The sequence below is a fragment of the Oryx dammah genome, unplaced genomic scaffold (assembly GCF_014754425.2).
Source record: "Oryx dammah isolate SB20612 unplaced genomic scaffold, SCBI_Odam_1.1 HiC_scaffold_29, whole genome shotgun sequence".
Lineage (NCBI taxonomy): Eukaryota > Metazoa > Chordata > Mammalia > Artiodactyla > Bovidae > Oryx > Oryx dammah.
The window spans coordinates 23,645,114-23,664,598 of NW_024070213.1; the positions used below are offsets into that span (position 1 = coordinate 23,645,114).

Genomic DNA, 19,485 nt, shown 5'->3' on the forward strand with positions numbered 1-19,485 from the left:
GAGCTGCAGGACCAGAGTCTCTTCCGCCCCAATACAGTACCGAATTGGTTGGTTATCTGCTAAGAGCCCGCCTCCACCACTCAGAACAACGGTTTCATGTTGATTGACACTTGTCTAGCCCAATAAGAGTGTAAAAATGAAGCGGGTGGGCTCTGTGTTGGCTGAGGAGACTTCTGTTCTAGCTGTCGGGCCACAGGCATTCTGACCTAACATCCGAGAGTGGCATTTATTACAGGCCGATTCCAGATAGGGGACTATTCAGCGCTATGTGTCACCTGGAATTGTGTTTCTGTAGGTTTTCTCCTCGTTTATGACGTAAGCGCATGAGATCTTTCGGGAGTTTCTGTTTGAAAAGGAATCCCGGAATAACGCTTGCTGCCGTGCTTCATGCATTTAGCTAGCTTGGCTTGCTCCTGGAAGTTGATATTTTTCCAGAAAACATTTGTAGACCTGAGGAAATCAGTGTAAATGTTAGAGTCCCAGATTGCTAATCTACAGGACTCGTTTTTTGAAGAGGAAATGTGAGGACACACGTATAGTCAATTTTAAGTTTACGAGAGGTGAGGTTGGTTTATATTGTGTCTTACCTACCGGTCTTTTCACTCACAAAATATCCTTTATCATGTCACCGTACAAAGGGGTGTGTTCCCTTAGGTCTAATCTTCGTCCTTCTCTTTTGTCTGCTCTTTATCTAAGACTCCTCCCATATCTTTTCCCCTTAAAGGTGAGTTTAAACATTCAAAAATAGTATCTCTTACAGGAAAGTATGTTAGATATGGGCTTCCCTCATAGCTCAGCTGGTTAAGAATCTGCCTGCAATGCAGGAGACCCCTGTTGGATTCCTGGGTGGGGAAGATCCTCTGGAGAAGGAAATGGAACCCACTCCAGTATTCTTGCCTGGAGAATCCCATGGACAGAGGAGTAGCCTGGCAGGCTACAGTCCATGGAGTCGCAAGAGTCGGACACAAATTAGCAACTAAAGAGAGAGAGAGATGTTAGATATAGGTCAGTTCTTACTATCAGTTATAAATATTCCAAGATCTTGACGGAGATACATACTAATTTTTTAGAGAATATTTAAATGTGCGCTTAACCTGTAAGATTGGTCCCTTACCTAAAGCTTTGTTTTACAAGATTATTGATTTGGTTTTTGGCTGAATTCTGTGTCCCACAAGAGCAGTACGTTTTTGCACAAGAGCAGTACGTTTTTAAGTTTCCGAATCAGATAATAAATGCAAAATAAAAATTTTGAAGGTGAACTAAATTGTGATGTTTTGCAACTAATTTATAGAAACAGAGTCAGAAGGGAAAGAAAATGAAGACTAATTTTGAAAAGCTATAGTGTTTCATCTAAATTTTTGAGATACGTTGTGCTTTTAAAATGTCAAGATGTCTTTTTTAATTGGATTCAAGAATCAACTGTAACAAACATTCTTGCAGGAATTACTTTTAAAATAATTTTGTAAGTAGAACCCACAAGTCTCAATGGGGAGTTAGTGGTAGTTAGGATTTAGAAAATAAACCCTTGCTTCAGAAATTCAGCTGAACCGCTAGGCCTCTATAGCCTTGGGATTTTTCTGAAATTAGATATTAATGTAATGGATCACCTAAGGTTTTTATATAGCAGGGAAAGCTTCCTCCTGCTGGTATTGAAAATGAAATTTAGTTTTTATTAAAACTCATAAAGTAATAAATTACAACTTTCCTTTAAACAAATTCTTAAAAGAGTAGCAGGTGCCTCTCCTACATTTAAATACATTATATATATATATGAGATTTGCTTATTTTAAAAATGTTCCAAAGTGTTTAGATATTCACTTGAGGAAAATTTAATCATCACACCACAGTTGGTCAGGATTGATTGCAATTACAGCAACAATTTTTATTTTTTATATTTTAACCTTTATCTCTTAACAGTCAATCTGAATTACAGAGTAGTAATTAATAGAAGTTTCCAGAACAGCCGCCTCCTTTGAAGTAAATTGTTACAAACCAGATTTCAGTCTCTTTCAGTTTAGGGCAAATTGCATTTAAACCGATGGTCACAATTACCGTAGTCTTTCTGTTCCATTCGAAGGCTTAGCTTTCATGTGGGTGCAAAAGTTACTATGTCCCTTAGAACTAAATGATGTCTGAAGCTAGTGATAGTCTCTTCATTCAATGCAAATTTTGAAAATTTTGACTGGGAATTAGAAAAGGAAAAGGTCACCCCTACACGCTGCTCTTCAATAGCATTCACCCTAATGTTGATCTGTAGAGCACAGTGAGAGGACATCCCAGGATGCAGTCTTTCACTCACAGGTCTAGCACCAACTGATATTCATTGTTGATAGAAAACTCTAGAGTCATCTAGTTGTAGCATTTCTGAATCCTCGGAGTTGTTTGCTGTATTTATATCTTGTTGGAAGCTTATGGAAAATGAACCTAATCAGAGAAGCAAAACACCATTATGGAGAGAGAAGCAGAGAAATATTCCCAGTGGCAAATAAAGTAACTTTATTTCATTTGATGTTTTACTGTGTTGGTGACCTCAGTAATGGCATGATGATATTTTTCTGAAGCTGACTTGAATTCCACCAGATGCTTCTCGTAACTTTTGATGGCTGCTTGAAGCTGTGTTTTCTCCACTGCTCCCAGGATGGCACGGAAGATCATATCTATCCCAAGGCCAAGAACAGCAACTCCTATGCTACCGAGGAGAGACGCACCAATTTGAGCTAGCACAGTGACCAACTTGTTAATTATGCCAGTTGTGACATTTGAGCCCACAAGTTTAACAGCCACTGCACTGGCGGCAGAAGTGGCTTCTCCCAGGATGATGGAAATAACCTTCTGTACTATCTCAATTTTCTCGGTTTCTCTTTCCTTAATATCCTGAAGTTTTCTATAAAGAGTTGGCTCTAGTTTATCTTTTAGTGCTTCATCCACCTTTTGCAATTCTTTTTGGATGTTCATTATGGCTTGGATGATGATATCACAGTTTTCTTTGATGGTCCCATCTCTTTTCATTTCAATGGAAGGTAACGTACACCCTAAGTGCGTGTTTAAAACCCCAATCAGCTTATTGGTGGCATGGAAGCTGTCAGATAAGCAGTCAAGGAGCTCCTGGTGAAGACGGTTTACTTCTTGTCGCCTTTTTGGGTTCTCTGGATAGAGGAAGTCACTTTGAGCCATATTTCAAATATGGTCTCTGAAAAATACAATAGGAAATCTTTACTAGAAATCTTGAAAAATATCTACTGGTTGCATAGATTTGACCAGGAACTCTTTTACTATGTGGGTAAAAAAGTAGTATGCTACCAAAGGAATTTCTCAGGAAACTCAACATGTTCTTCAAAATCATTTTTTTAAATGTGAAGTCACTGTATGAAAATACGGGTAACATAGTACAACCCATGGATGCATTAATTATGGTATTAGATCTTGTGATGGGGAGAATCCTAGATAGTACAGATTTGTGTTTGTCTAACATCTGATTAGAGAAGGCAATGGCACCCCATTCCAGTGTTCTTGCCTGGAGAATCCCAGGGACAGGGGAGCCTGGTGGGCTGCCGTCTATGGGATCGCACAGAGTCGGACACAACTGAAGCAACAGCAGCAGCAGCAGCAACATCCAATTATTAATAGATGTAATTATTTCCAAGTAATATTTAATAATGTATTTGAAGTGGTTAGCTCTTGATTACCAGTGCTCCTTAATTTCCTCAACCTATAGTCACCACTTTGAATAGACCTACCAAATTGATATTCTAATATTTGAAATTAGTAAGGTTAGAAGAATATTAAGATCTCTGAGTTTACAGGGCAATAGCTAATTTTATTTATGCACTCATCTTTTATTTGAGTGGTTATTCTATTTATTCTATTTATGGGCTTCCCCGGTGGCTCAGTGGGTAAAGCGTCTGCCTACAATGCGGGAGACCTGGGTTCGATCCCTGGGTCAGGAAGATCCCCTGGAGAAGGAAATGGCAACCCACTCCAGTACTCTTGCCTGGAAAATCCCATGGACTGAGAAGCCTAGTAGGCTACAGTCAATGGGGTCGCAAAGAGTCGGACACGACTGAGCGACTTTCCCTTCCCTTATTCTATTTACATGGTTTAAAAAGTATATAGCGTATATAGTATATGTAGTTTAAAGTATAACATATGCTCTGTTATTTTCAAATATTAAAAAAGAAATCAAAACACTTTATATCTTTACAGGCAAATATTTGCACTCCAAAACCTAAGAAGCATCCAGAGGTAACACAGAATATTTACAAAACGATCCTCATGATAAAAGTATATTTGCAAGATTGCTTAAAGTCTCACTTGCAGAGGCAGTCATGCTGGTGGAAGGGACAGAGCAGTTATGAATATCTCTGTTTCTCTATTTGCAAAGCTTTTACGTTAACTTCTTTAGAATTGTTTTTACTGCACTTGGCCATTATTCAGATAAGCTAGAGTTGGCCTCAGAAAGAAGATAATACCATTCCAGGAAGGTGTTAAGGAACAAGTAGCAAGAATCCACCATAGGGGGGGAAAAAGAGTACACCATAGAATGAATAAGCCAGATGTTTATATCCTGCTTGTGTTTGTACTTTTGGCTCAGAGAAAGGAGGAACAAGTGACACTCTTCTGAGTGAACGTGGGTGAAAGTTTGGACCCAGTGAGAACAATGTTCCTCACTATGCGCACTTAGGGTAGTCTTTCTACGTACCTGACATTGATTTTTTTGTTTGAACTCTGGGGAGAGAAGAATAAGAAAATGGAGTCCTTTTTACCTGTGTAGAATCTGGCATATTCTCATTGAAAAAACAACATGCTGATTAATTGGGGCCCTATCTTTCTATGACCATGGTTTTGGATATTTCTAGCCTGGTGGGCTGCCGTCTATGGGGTCGCACAGAGTCGGACACAACTGAAGGGACTTAGCAGCAGCAGCGGCAGTGTATTTATAGTATATTTATGGTATTTCTAGGCCTGGATATTGGGAACCTTGGAAGCATGGGATGAAGGAATGAAGATATTTTCTCTCAGGAAAGTAAACATGAATATGACCTATCCTCCATGTCAGAAAGATACAATATGGAAATGGAAATGGGAAATTTTTTTTTTTTTTTAAGACTAGTCAAGTGCAGTAGTGAGAAGGGAAATTTTTGAAAAACAGATTAGGAACATCATTATTTTTGCTCTTAGTTTTAGAAAAATGCACTAGTACCCCAGATGGAGTAAATTGTATCATGATCAGATATTCATTTTTATCTTTCATCCAGATATAGTATGCATACACATAAACACACACCAGAGTAAATTGTATCATGGTCAGAAATTCACTTTTATCTTTGATTTAGATATACTACAGACAGACAGACACACACACACCAGACACAAATGTCCACAAATCAGTAAATAGAAAACATCTCAATTCTGTTTAAAGAAATTGTTTGTTGAGTGAGTGAAGTGAGTGAAAGTCGTTCAGTTGTGTCCGACTCTTTGCGACCCCATGAGGTCCATGAGGTTCTCCAAGCCAGAATACTGGAGTGGGTAGCCATTCTTTTTCCAGGGGATCATCCCAACCCAGGGATTGAACCCAGGTCTCCCACATTGCAGGCAGGTTCTTTACCAGGTGAACCACAAGGGACTATTAAATATTCCCCAAACTCACTATTGGGTTGCAAACTGTAGTTTGCTAACCACAAACTATTACTTTGATTTTGCTTTTTATCTCCTAGAAATTTTACACTAAATTTTTTTGTTGTTGTTCCTAGTATTCAGATCTTATCATGAAGTGAAAACTCCAATTTCTGGCTTTGAGTCCTGAAGATCACAGACTACATCCCCATTCAGAAATTTAGGTGAGAAGAGTCTTTCATACCCTGAACAAGTGAAAATTTTCTCTAAAAACTATCATATGCCATTATTTGAAGGCTTAACTTTTAGAAAAGGTGTGTGGTTCTATTTACCTGAAGATAGATACTTGGAGAGATAACTTTCCCCCTTGATAAGAGGTTAAATGCTTCCAAGTGGTCAGTTGCTTTTCAATTAATTCATTGTTTTAACAGCTTGACAAATTAATCATAAAGTACATTTGAAAGACTAGACTTTTCCTTTCCTAAACATTGAAGCACCTTAAAAACACAGTATGAACCAGTGTTGTACCAGGTGCAAGAGTAGATGGAATTATGGAGCAAAATAGTCCCCAAAGGAGACCCTGATATATGTTTGATTTAATACATAATATATGTAGACACTCAAATCAGTAATAATTGAAATTAGTATTCCATAAATGATCCTAGAGTATTAAAACTTTTTAATGTTATCAGTGTAAAATTTTAAATGTTATCAGTACAGTAAATGTAAAAAAACAAGTCATACAATAGCTAGAAGAAAATAGATAATTTTTAAATGTCTGTATGGAGGGCTTCATAGGCTTAAAACCAGTGGGAATAAGTCACACAAACTTTAACAATTATGACCATGTAAAAAGAACTAAAAACAAACTGGTTAAAATGGAGGAAAAATGAAAAAATATTGATTTCTAAAGTTTAGTTGTTAATAAGGAAAGTAGTAATAATCTCATAGCTAAACATACTTTGAACAGACAGTAAAAGAAGAAATAGTAATAACTAATTGATGAAAGGTTCAGTCTTACCATAAATCATTGTTTATGTTTTTTCATCTACGAAAATAATATTTTCTTTCCTTTACATACTAAAAACTCTTGGGCATTCACTTTTATACTCTTTTTCCTGGGTTCCAGATATTCATAATTTTGTGCCAATAACAAGTCTGACTAAGAAACATCCTGATGTGCTCAGAATTATTTTTTACATCTAATGAAGAAAGACTTTTATTGTCTTGAGTCAGGCTTACCTTCCTTTTTTTCACTTGGGGAAGGGGACTTGACAGTTTCTGCAGAGAGGTCTTCAGCAGGCCTGCCACTATACTTGCCCCAGTACTGAATACAGTTTAAAATTATTTCTATCCCAACAGTGAGAGAAACACTAGAGAACTAGGTGGAGGAGAGGTGGCCTTTGAAGGTGAAACCAAGGATTATGTTTTGGACAGGTGAAACTTGAAGAGCCCACTGAAGAAAGTAATTTAATAATGCAGTAGCAATTTATCTAATGGATAGTAGTGCTTTACTATTATAAGGTAGTATGCTAGGCTCTGTAGAGCCTACAGAAATGAAGTAGATATGGTCCCTGCTTTTATAGAATTCCTAATGTAGGTAGGAAGTTAAAGACATTTAAGACTGCAGTGTCAAGGTGAAGGCAGTATGTCGTACCAAATTATAGATAACGGTGGTGCATGCCTTCTGCAAACTCATTTAAAAGAACTCACACTTTGAAGTAAGATACATCATATGGTGCCACTTATAAATGGGAATCTAAAAAAATGGTGTATCTGAACTTATTTGCAAAACAGAAACAGTCACAGATGCAGAAGATAATCTTATAGTCACCTGGGGTAAAGGGAGGAGAGAGAGAAGCTGGGAGATTGGGATTGACATATACACACTACTATATATAAAATAGATAAGTAATAAGCATATGCTGTATCTCACAGGGAACTCTACCCCATATTATGTAATGACCTATGCGGGAAAAGAATCTAAAATAGAGTGGAGATACTTATATAACCGATTCACTTTTCTGTACAGCAGAAACTAACACAACATTGTAAAGAAAAAGAAGAAAGTGAAGTCACTCAGTCGTGTCTGACTCTTTGTGGCCCCATGGATTGTAGCGTACCAGGCTCCTCAGTCCATGAAATTTTCCAGGCAAGAGTACTGGAGTGGGTTGCCATTTCCTTTTCCAACATTGTAGATCAGCTTTATTCCAATAAAAATTAAAAAAACAAAACAAAACAAAAAAACCTCACGCTTTAATAATATTGACTCTGGGGCCATGTGGAGACATCCAGCTATCTAGGGAAATGATTTGTACCCTTTCAAACTGATGCTCTTAGATACGTGCTTGATATTTAAAGGACAGGTTATACACCATTTGGAGAAGGAAATGGCAACCCACTCCGGTACTCTTGCCTGGAAAATCCCATGGACGGAGAAGCCTGGTAGACTACAGTCCATGGAATCGCAAAGAGTTGGACACGACTGAGCGACTTCACTTTTTATACACCATTTGAAAAATCTTAGTTGGCAATGGGCAGCATTTGCACTATTGCCCATGACAATTTAGCTCTGACACTTGAATTGCTCCCTTCCCTCAGCAAAACGAAAAAGATCTGCCATCAGATGGAGTCACCTTTCTTAAAGATCACAGTTGTTACTCAGGCATGCTTCAAGTGATATCTTACCAACAATATGTAGTACTGTACCCAAGAGGAATTCTGGGCCGTATAGTTTCCTCTATCTTATTGCATTTCAGGTTTGACCTTTTAAATACTGACTTTAAAATTCAATCTTTTAAAATAATTTTAAAGTCATTTAAAAAATGATTTTTAAAGTTCAGCATCAGCAGGCAACTAAGTGGTGTATTTAATCCAGCTCTGATCAGCGGCTTCTTTTGTATGGTAGATGTCAACTTTAGACTATTTTTTATCACATGATAGTGCTCCTTATTAGCAATGGACAGTTACCATTCACTTCTGTACAGCCTACTTTGAGCTGCTATTTGAGCATTTTATTGTAGTGGTTCATGAAATAGAAAGAGCCCTGAGCAGCCTGATGGGGAATTGCTAACCAGTAGGTGGAGCGCTTGGCATCTGGCACGTTAATTTCACCCCAGCCTTTACTAAAGCAGCTGTGCATTCTCTGCTGCTGTATTTGGGCTGTGGGTGGGTAAAATTTTATGTGATAAGAGAGTTCTGTTGCTAAAATAGTTTGGAAATCACATGTGTTTTGGCTTATTTTATTTAAAAAAAGGAAGTAGACAAATCTTGAAGCTACAGCTCGTATTAGGGACTTGGAATGAAAACAGACTAGCTTCAGATGGATTCTTATTGGACCTAAACTGATCAATTTTGTTGAAATGACAAGTAAACATTCATAATTAAAGAACATGTAAGAAATGGTAGAAATATACTGATGATTGTATCTAAAAGTTAATTTTGTGATACTGGGCTTCCCTGGTGGCTCAGATGGTAAAGTATCTGTCTGCAATGCAGGAAACCTGGGTTCGATCCCTGGATCAGGAAGATCCCGTGGAGAAGGGAATGGCTACTGATGATTGTATCTAAAAGTTAATTTAGTGTTGTGACAGTTGTTTTAGTTTTTCAGGAAAGGAACCACCTTGAAATTAAAAGTGTATAGATTATCAAATATGTAGATAAATACTTCTCAGGATACTTTTGTGAATTATGTAGTGCATTTACTGTCCAGTGCTATAGGAATTTAAACAGAAATTTTAGGACTGAGATTATTAGAGAAAGATTCATGGAGAAAGTGACAGGTGATTGTGCTTTGATAGGTGGTAAAATTATAACATGAAGAAATTAAAAGATTTGATAAAACAAAGTATTTTAAAAAGTTTATAGCAGTAATATATAAACACTTTAATATCCATAAGGAAAAACATCCATAAACCTACCATCTTGTTTTTTTGAATTATTCCTTTCCAAAGTTTATTTAAAAGCATAAGTGCTTTTACAAAGTTGTGATAATAGTATAAATAAAATTTCATCTTATATTAATTTAAATACTTCCCCCTATTTCTAGTTTTATACTTATTTTATTGGTTATATAAAATATACATATTTTATAAAATATTTCATATATATTTACCATAAATTTCTAAATCCTTAATTGTTTCACTATCTTAATATAAGTATTTTAATGCACATGATCCTTTTTCTCTCAATTATCTGGATTATTTCCTCAGGGTAAATTTCCAGAGGAAATTCAAATCATATAAACATATAATTTATATAATCAATAGGAATAAAAATTTATATTACTTTTGATATGTACTGTAAGTACATTGCAAAAGCTTTTCCACCTACATCAAAAATTAATTTTTACAGCAGGACACTGGATGTGTCTCAAAGTCAAAGACAATTCTGTTAAATATTACTGGTTTGAGAAGCATAAGGTCAAATTTCAGAGAGTTCTTGCTTTTGTGGAAATGTGTCCTGAAAAAGTTAATGATGAAATGACACTGGAATTTGCTTACAAATAATCTAGAAGGGAGATTGGAGTAAGTTCATAGAGGTAATAAGATCAACCTTATACTGATAATTTTTGAAGGTGGATCATGGGTATACGGGAGCTTATTATTGTCTTTACTTTTGTGTATGTTTGGACTTTTCCCATAATAAGAATTAAAAATAGAAAGGAAGAAAGAAAGAAAACAAAGACCCTTTCTTAACTTCCAATGTCTGGTCATTAGTGCTCTCTAAGCTTCTGCCTTTCTCCATGCTGTCTCTTATCCTCACTATCCATATTGGGTCTAGCTGTACTGCAAGGTCCACTTATCTGGGAGTGTGGGTTTAGGGTATGGGTGAAATCAGAAGCTTTTCAGGAGAAAATAACAGCTACTAACTAGTTCTGAGCCTCCTTTAAATCAAAACCATGGCCTTTAATTTAAAAAAAAAGTTGATCATGCTGTGATGACACTCTGATATAAAAATTGTTTAAAATAATATTTCTGGCCAGTAAGCAGAATATTGAGGTTGTTCACCAGCATTTATCAGATGTTCACTTGGGAACCTCTGCCATATGCCTTGAGTAAACGTTCCTTGCCCTCAAGAAGATAGCAGTCTATTTGGAGACACATAGCAAATGCCCAGTGGTATTTAAATGTAATAGAGCTTATGAAGGAACATAAGCACTAGACATTAACTAGAATTAGATCACACACTTATTCTTCTAAAGGTACTGAATCATAAATGAATGTTAAAGACATAAAAGATGTTACAATCCATGTAAACAGCACACTTTCACACACAGGTGTCCTTTCATCCTTATTCTTTTCTAAAACTGATGTCTTTACTACTTTATCTTCCTTGCTGACTTAATTATATAAGCTGTTAATTTTCTTCTTTCTTGGTATCTTCAGAGACAAATGATCACCAGGAACATGTCATGGGATCCACTTAAAGTTGTCTTGTTGCTTTATTATATTTATAGCTAGGATTCAAGTCTAGCATATTACTGTAGATATGTTTTAATGTGGAGAAGCAGAGTATTATATGAATACTAACAGAAATACCCATATTGCTTACCTTGCTGTGTTTCTGAGTCCAGTGGTCCCAGCAGTTGTTTAGGAGTAGTTGTTGTGCTTTTTCATCTGGTTTCATCTGGATGTTTCTAATGGAATGTGATGACTTACAGGCTTTGTTAGTCTCTGCTGGGTCCCTCTGCCTGTCTGGTTTATTGACTGTTTCTACATGGTTTAGTTCTCAGAATTCTGTTATCTTCTATATTAACATAAAATCGGTATGTATTAAGTAATATTGGACTGCAAGGAGATCCAACCAGTCCATTCTAAAGGAAGTCAGTCCTGAATATTCATTGGAAGGACTGATGCTGAAGCTGAAACTCCAGTGCTTTGGCCACCTGATGCAAAGAACTGACTCATTGTAAAAGACCCTGATGCTGGGAAAGATTGAAGGCAGGAGGAGAAGGGGACAACAGAGGGTGAGATGGTTGGATGGCATCACCGACTCAATGGACATGGGTTTGGATGGACTCCGGGAGTTGGTGATGGACAGGAAGGGCAGGCGTGCTGCAGTCCATGGGGTCAGACATGACTGAATGACTGAACTGAACTGAACTGAACTGAATATAACTTGAAAAACTAATACAATGATAAAACATTAAATTTTTTATTCTTTAATGGACTTTTAATTTGAAAAATGTCCAGCTGAGCTAATTTGATTCAGTAGAGAAGATGCCTCTTTGATTGAAACTCTCAGAATTTTGAGGTCTCGTCATGTCAGCTATTCCAGATATTAAATTTACTTTAGCTTCTGTTGCCTTTTGTACCTCCTGTTGCTGATTGCTCTAAGTACTTAAGACATATGGATAGAGATATTTACAGCCAAATGTGTTTTATATGTGTGTGTGTGTGTGTGTGTGTGTGTGTGTGTGTGTGTGTGTGTGCTCTTCTTTCCTGGCTGGAAGTTCTGCTCTTTATTACTGTCTTCTGTGTTATCTTGGTTAATTATCTTGACTCCTTTTCCTTAAAGCTTAGATCAGAGTCTCCCACTCTTCTTCCTCTAGATTCTGTCCTAATCTCTATTGATTCCTCTACAGCAGATATATATCAGAAGCAGGAAAATCACTCAACCTCAATAACAGTGGAAACACCATGGGCTTTAGAGTTGGACAGTCCCTATTTTGTGTATAGGGGCTTCCCTGGTGGCTCAGATGGTAAAGAATCTGTGCAGTGCGGGAGACCTGGGTTCAGTTCCTGGTTGGGAAGATCCCCTGGAGAAGGGAATGACAACCCACTTCACTATTCTTGCCTGGAGAATCCCATGGACAGAGAAATCTGGCAGGTTATAGTCCGTGGGTTGCCAGAGTTGGACATGACTTAGAGACTAAATCACCAAGACAATAGGGTGTAGAGGTTGACTGTCTAGTCTGAAGGGGACAACCTCAGTTCTAGGAAATTTCTCCACCCAGGAAAAGGACTTGCTACTACCAGTTCATTTCATTTTTTCAATAATCAATAGAAATCTAGATTTCTGTGTTTCAATTTAAAAATTGCAACTGATAACGAATTGTGGTAGGTCAAACAAAGCATATCTGGTTAGATTTTTCCTGTGAATTGTCAGTTTGTGACCCTTTGACAAAAATATTGAGATCAAATGTGAGACCATTAAAATTGTCTAGATGAGAGTTCACCAGAATAGTAGTTACGAGAATGGAAGGGAAGGGTGGATTGAAATAAGTTCAAAGAGAGTTAACAAGTTTTAGGGACTGATTCAGTATGGTGAAGAGAAAAGGAAGATAGATTTTGAGCCTCAACAATGAGGCAAGGATTAAGAGGAGAATGTTTTTGGAGGAGATGAGTGCAGTTTGGGATAATTGTGTGATATATACTGGTATAGTTACTATATGATGACCAGTAGGTAGTTGGAAATGTAGATCTGGAGATCGGGAGAATTTCTGAAGCTACACTGGGAGATTTAGGTGTCGTCTACACATAGATGACATTTATAATTAATGGGGACAGGTGAGATCTTTTTTTTAAACATAATTTAGACTTATTTATTAATATTTAGGCTTCACTGGGTCTTTGTTGCTGTCCATGGGCTTTCTCTAGTTGCAGCGAGTAGGGGCTACTTTCTAGTTGCAGTACCCAGACTTCTCATTGCAGTGGCTTCTCTTGTTGTGGCTCCCAGGCTCAAGAGCATAGGCTCAGTAGTCTCGGCACTTGGACTTAGCTGCTCCATGGCATGCTCCACGGCATGCTCCATGGCATCCCCAGATTGGGTATTGAACTTGTGTCCCCTACATTGGCAGGCAGATTCTTTACCACTGGACTGTGAGGGAAATCCCCAGGTGAGGTCTTGAAGGGAAAAAGTAGAGAATATGAGGGAGGTCAAAGACACATCCTTGCTGAGCTTAGGAGACTGGAAAGAACTTCCTGGTATAAGGAAGAAAAGCCTATAAAACAAGCAAATTCTTGGAGAGGATGTAGAAGGACCAGATTTGTACAGCATCGTGAAGGCCTCTGGAGGAGAAAAACTTGAAGCAGGAAGAGGTATTCAGCAATTTTAAATAAGGCAGAGAATTCAAGATGTTTGTGTGTGTTAGTCACTTAGTCATGTCAGTTCTTTGTGACCCTATGGACTATAGCCTGCCAGCTTCCTCTGGCCATGGAATTCTCCAGGCAAGAATACTGGAGTGGGTTGCCAGTTCCTTCTCCAGGGTATCTTCCTGACCCAGGGATTTAACCCAGGTCTCTTGCAGGCAGATTCTTTACCATCTGAGCTGTAAATAGGCCAAGAAATTTTATGGTTAGAAATTATTGGTGCCCTGTAAGAAAATAATGAGGGATAGAAATAAATTATTGTTGTTCAGTCACTAAGTCATGTCTGACTCTTTGTGACCCCAGGGAGTGTAACCTGCCAGGTGACTCTGTCCATGGAATTCCCCAGCAAGAGTACTGGGAAATGCTGGAGTGCGTTGTTTTTTCTTCCAACAGAGAATCTTCCCAGACAAGGGATGGAACCCACATCTCCTGCATTGGCAGGTGGATTTTTTTTTTTAACCACTGAGCCACCAGGGAAGGCTAGAAATAAATTACAATAATGTGAAGAATTTCTCTCTTGGTAAATTTGAGAATTAAAGGAAGGAGTGAGATGGGATCATTACTTAAAGGGAAGTTCAGTTCAGTTCAGTTCAGTCACTCAGTCATGTCCAACTCTTTGCAACCCCATTATTTTGGGGTCAAACATTTTTCGTTTTTAAACTGAGTGGGAGGAAATTCCCTGGTTATCCAGTGATTAGGTCTCCATGATCCACTGCAGGGGGTACAGGTTTGATCCCTGGTTGGGAACTAAGAACCTGCATGCTATGCAGCATGATCAAAATAGAAAATAAAATATAAACTGAGTAGGGCAGTTTTGGGCTGTACTGCGTGGCTTGTGGGATCTCAGTTCTGTGACCATGGATTGAACCCAGGCCACAGTGGTAGTGAAAGCCCAGAATCTTAACCAACTGAATAGGAAAATGAGTATATTCATAGTCAAAGGAGAAGGACAAATGAAGAGGGAGAGATGGAGGATACAAGATGTATTAGTCAACTTGGGCTGCCATAACAAAATACCATAGCCTTGCAGCTTAATCAACAGGAATTATTTTCTCATAGCTCTGGAGGCTGAGAAATCTCAGATCAAAGTACGGGCCCATTCAGTTTTTGGTGAGGGCTGAGAAATCTCAGATCAAAGTACGGGCCCATTCAGTTTTTGGTGAGGGCTGTCTTCCTGATTTGCAGTCAGTCACCTTCTTGCTGCAGTCTCACAAAGTGGAGAGAGTGAGGGAGGGTGCTCTCTGTCGTCTCTCTTACAAGGATACTAATCCTGTCATATCAGGGCCTTATGACTTCATTTAACCTTAATTACCTCCTAACAGGCCCTGTCTCCAAATACAATCATACTGGAAATTAGAGTGTCAACCTACTGGATTTCCGAAGGACGCATTCATAGCACAGTTCAGTTCATAGCACCAAAGGAAGAGGGGGTGGTCAATAGAGCATAATTCTAGAGAAAATATCAAAAGAGGACTGTAACATTGGTTATAGATATTAATATTCCTCTCTATTGCAGAAGAGGACAATTTGTGATGAAAGGACATTTTTAGACAAGATAGACATTTTGGGAGTTTGGATTAGATAGCCTTGATCCTCTTTGGAATACTGCCATCTCTACCTTCTCTGTCTGCTGCTGTCTACCTTTCAGAGTTGTTTAATAGTTACTTGAAATATTCTGTTCAGGATTTTTAGCTGTAATTAGTAGGAAAGACTGGATGGAGTGTGAGTGAGTATTAGTTGTTCAGTCATGATCTGACTCTTTGCGACCCCATGGACTGTAGCCCACCAGGCTCCTCTGTCCATGGGATTCTCCAGGCAAGAATATTAGAGTGGGTTGCCATGCCCTTCTCCGGTGGACGGAGAGTACTTGCTCTGTTTTAACTGGAACCAGAGTCCCTCTATGTAATCTTTAATGCTTTATCCAATCTTTTCCACTAGACTAGATGGTTACTGAGAGTAATGCCTGAGTATCCATAGGTCAGCATATTCAATATGGGATCTAGCATGCAATATTTAATATGTGATTTAAAGTTTATGAAAATCTGTATTCTACTCTGCTTTAATTATTTTTGTTACTATTTTTATTAAAGTACAAGATCATTTATGCTTATATAGCCTTCCAACCTTTGACAGGAGTTATCCTCATGGTTTAGATTATACTTTCAGTCTCTTTATGGTTGACACATGCATTTAGTTTTCATTTGGATTCCTACTTGTTTTACAGTGCTGAAACTTTTCTGCTGGAGAAATGTCTTCAGAATCAGTAAAGGATAAAGAGAGGCTCATTCAAGCTGCCAAAACATTCTTCTTTTACATGCAAGATCTTGCTTCCTTCACAAATGCACTCACCAAATTGTTCAACAGCAGTATGAGCACTCAGATCCTCTTGATGACTGTGAAAGAAGATGGTAATGTGAAGGCTGTCTTTGAACAAATGCTCAAAATTTTTAAGGAGATGCAGTCTGTGGTGGCGGCCAAGCAGGACCCAATGCAAAGTGAACCTTTAAGTTCCAAGATTGCCACAGCTATGTCCTCTGTGGTTGAGAAGAGTAACAATATAAGGGAGTTGCAACAGTCAACCAAAGAAATGTTCAAAAATGTCCAGTCACCTGTCATTGCCTCTGTGCTGAATAGTGGTAACATTCTTGAGAGTTTGGAGTCTTCTCTTTTACTCTTGATGAAATATCCCATCATGAATCTTCAGTTAAGTGACTTCTACAGGAAAGAACAATCAGATGCCACTACATCTGAGAAAAGTCCAGGTCCATACAAAGCCACTACAATAGATGCCTTGAAAAAGTTGCAGGATGCACTCAACATTGAGAATGCTAAGTATACCGTTAAGTCAGCTGCAGATCAAATGGAACAAATTGTCAAAACTATGGGGCCAATCTTAGAGGTCCTCCAAAAATCCATAAAAACTATGGAAACCAAGTTTTCTGTGTTTAAGAAACCCAGGAACTAGTAGGAATGCAACAGAAGTATTCATGTTGGTCAGAAAACCAGTTCAAACCATGCAAGTTTTCATAGTACTTCCTAAGGCCCTCAATGCCCAACATGTGATCTATTGGGACATGAATTCAGAGTAGTCACCTGGCAAACCATGTACCTCAACTTTTGCTTTATTCAAATAAAAATAAATAACCAAAGAAATCCTGCTTAAAATGGTGGTTCCTGAAAAGAATATATTGTCCAAAAAAAGCAAAGTATGATATTATATTTGAGGATATTTTTAAACATTGTATTTCATCTTAAAGCATAATTGAAATAACCTTCAATTAATTTCTACTCTTAGTAATCCTATTTCTAGTTTCTACACTGCAAGGTCTAGGTAAATGTATACATTATCACTAAATAATATTGTTCAGACCCTAGGAAACATTTCTAGGAAAAATTTCTCTATTTTTGTCACCCATATACCAATTTCTATACACTTCAGTGGCTTGCCTATCATAAGCCATCACTGAATACCTTTGATATGATTTATCCAGAAGTAAAAAAGAATAATGAATGAGGAGTAATAGAATTTTCTTGCCTATGTGAATAAGACCAAAGCAGATGAGTCAGTCTTTGTTTCCTAGTGAGGTCTTATGATGAGGAGATATTAGAGGTTGAAAAATGAAAGTACTCTAACATTTTACAGAGACATATAGACACACACAGACACACAGACTCTCATATACACACAAAGACCTAACACTTGGTACACCGAAACAGAAGTAAGATTTCTGAGATGTGTTTGATTGAATTAGAGGAAAAAAGACAGATCCATTTGCCTGCCATAAAGTCTTGGGTTCTCATGAATTGCAAATGAGTGTATGCTCTCAAGATTGTCATATTTCCCTTTATATCTAATAGGAACTTTGTGAAGCACAAGAAAGGCAATTAAGGGCGCTAATTTTTTTTTTCTTTTTAAGAAGTATGGAATTTACTATTCATTTTAAAAGCAGTTAACTCTAGTTCTCTTTTGGAATTTTCCTTTCTGAGAATACCAGATCTTTCCTCATTTAAATATTTTCTTGTTTAAAAATCTTAAATCCCATTTTCTCTTTCAAAAAAATAAATGCTTGCTTTTCATCTATATCTCAGAGGAACTAAGCAGCCTGGACTTTCAGAATTCATGGGTTTGGAACTAGCTTTCATCTTCACCCCATTTAGCTCAATTAGTAGGGTCTTTAGAGACCTAGTGATTCCCCATCAACCCACTTATCTTGTCTACTCCCTGAAAGAAGAGTCGGAGAACATTCTTAGCTGGGAAGTTGGATTTGCACTTTAAAAAAACCTAATTGTTTGCACATAATGGGGATTCAATATATCTTTGATATTTGCTGGGTAATTAGATGTTTTACTTCTTTATCTTCACATACATATACTTGCTTTCTTAGCAAATGTGCTTAAATTTGCAATGAAGGCTTAAAATCCAATTTGCCATTAAGTCCTCTGGAAATTAACATATGAGTTTAAATGCTAACTTTTGTGATAGTTTAGAAGAAATGTGTGTGCAACACCCCATTACAGGCAGTAAGATTCCACTGACATCTTTCATTAACTTTCCCTTTTATTTCTTGCATTTCTTTGTTTTCTCCCATCTGAGACAGACAGGCTGGGACCTGGAATCCTTTGCTACAGTCCTGCAGTACTTGGATCTGGACACACCTGTATGGGACTACAAATAACTGTGTGCATGGGTAGGTGAAATAAATTCTGGACCCAAAAGATACAAAGAAACCCAAAACCCAACTGCCACATCTGAAGAGCCCTGAGCAAAAACAGGGTACTGCACAAGCCCCCTGTACACACCACCACCTAAGGAGTGGGCAAAACACCTAAGCCACCCCTCTGGCCTGACCGGTAGACACATTCCTACCCTCACCCCACACAAGAAACAGGCTTGCCCTTCCCCTCTCTCAGGGAGCAAGAAAGCAAGGGAGCCTGTTGTTTGCTCTCAGGTTCCTCCTGCTGCTTCCCGGGTGGTTGAGAGGTTAAAGCATCTGCCTGCAATGCGGAAGACCCAAGTTCGATCCCTCGGTGGGGAAGATCCTTGGGAGAAGGAAATGGCAACCCACTCCAGTATTCTTGCCTGGAGAATCCAATGGACTGAGGAGCTTGGTGAGCTACAGTCCACAGGGTCGCAAAGAGTCAGACACAACTGAGCAACTTCACTATCACTTTATCGGGACCCCGGCTGTAGCAGGAAGAAAGTGAAAGAAAGTGAAGTTGCTCAGTTGTGTCCGACTCTGCGACCCCATGAACTGTAGCCCACCAGGCTCCTCCGTCCTTAGAATTTTCTAGGCAAGAGTCCTGGAGTGGATTGCCATTTCCTTCTTCAGGGGATCTTTATGACCCAGGGATCGATCTCGGGTCCCCTGCATTGCAGGCAGACGCTTTACCGTCTGAGCCACCAGGGAAGCACAATAAAGCCTTGCCTGAATTTCTTGTCTGGTCTCTAGACAATTTCTGTTGATTGGGGATGGCAAAGAACCCTGGTTGATAACAAGACTACACTAGCTTGGACTTGAATGCTGATAAAATTCTCTAAAAAATAATAAAATTGAGAGCAGGGGAAAAAAATATTTAAAGAAAATTTACACATTTAGTATGTCCTTCAGCTCATCAAATTCTTTGATGAGGAATTTGTCCTTTGCTAAAGACGCTTACTCCTTGGAAGGAAAGTTATGACAAACCTAGATAGCATATTAAAGAGCAGAGACATTACTTTGCCAACAAAGTTCCGTCTAGTCAAGGCTATGGTTTTTCCAGTGGTCATGTATGGATGTGA

At 38.2% G+C, this 19,485-nt stretch overlaps 2 protein-coding genes across 2 annotated transcripts; one reads left to right on the top strand and one right to left on the bottom strand.

Annotated features, from left to right (window-relative positions):
* Positions 1 to 180: 180 nt before the first annotated feature.
* Positions 181 to 17,606, top strand: CUNH12orf60 (chromosome unknown C12orf60 homolog). The gene is made up of 2 exons (XM_040235246.1): positions 181 to 560; positions 15,931 to 17,606. Exon 2 carries the CDS (start codon positions 15,955 to 15,957, stop codon positions 16,669 to 16,671), a length of 717 nt encoding a protein of 238 aa, XP_040091180.1. The 5' UTR covers positions 181 to 560; positions 15,931 to 15,954; the 3' UTR covers positions 16,672 to 17,606.
* SMCO3 (single-pass membrane protein with coiled-coil domains 3) lies at positions 2,473 to 11,449 on the bottom strand. Its single transcript, XM_040235247.1, has 2 exons — positions 11,167 to 11,449; positions 2,473 to 3,190 (listed from the first exon to the last, which is right to left on the bottom strand). Exon 2 carries the CDS (start codon positions 3,172 to 3,174, stop codon positions 2,497 to 2,499), a length of 678 nt encoding a protein of 225 aa, XP_040091181.1. The 5' UTR covers positions 3,175 to 3,190; positions 11,167 to 11,449; the 3' UTR covers positions 2,473 to 2,496.
* Positions 17,607 to 19,485: the final 1,879 nt, after the last annotated feature.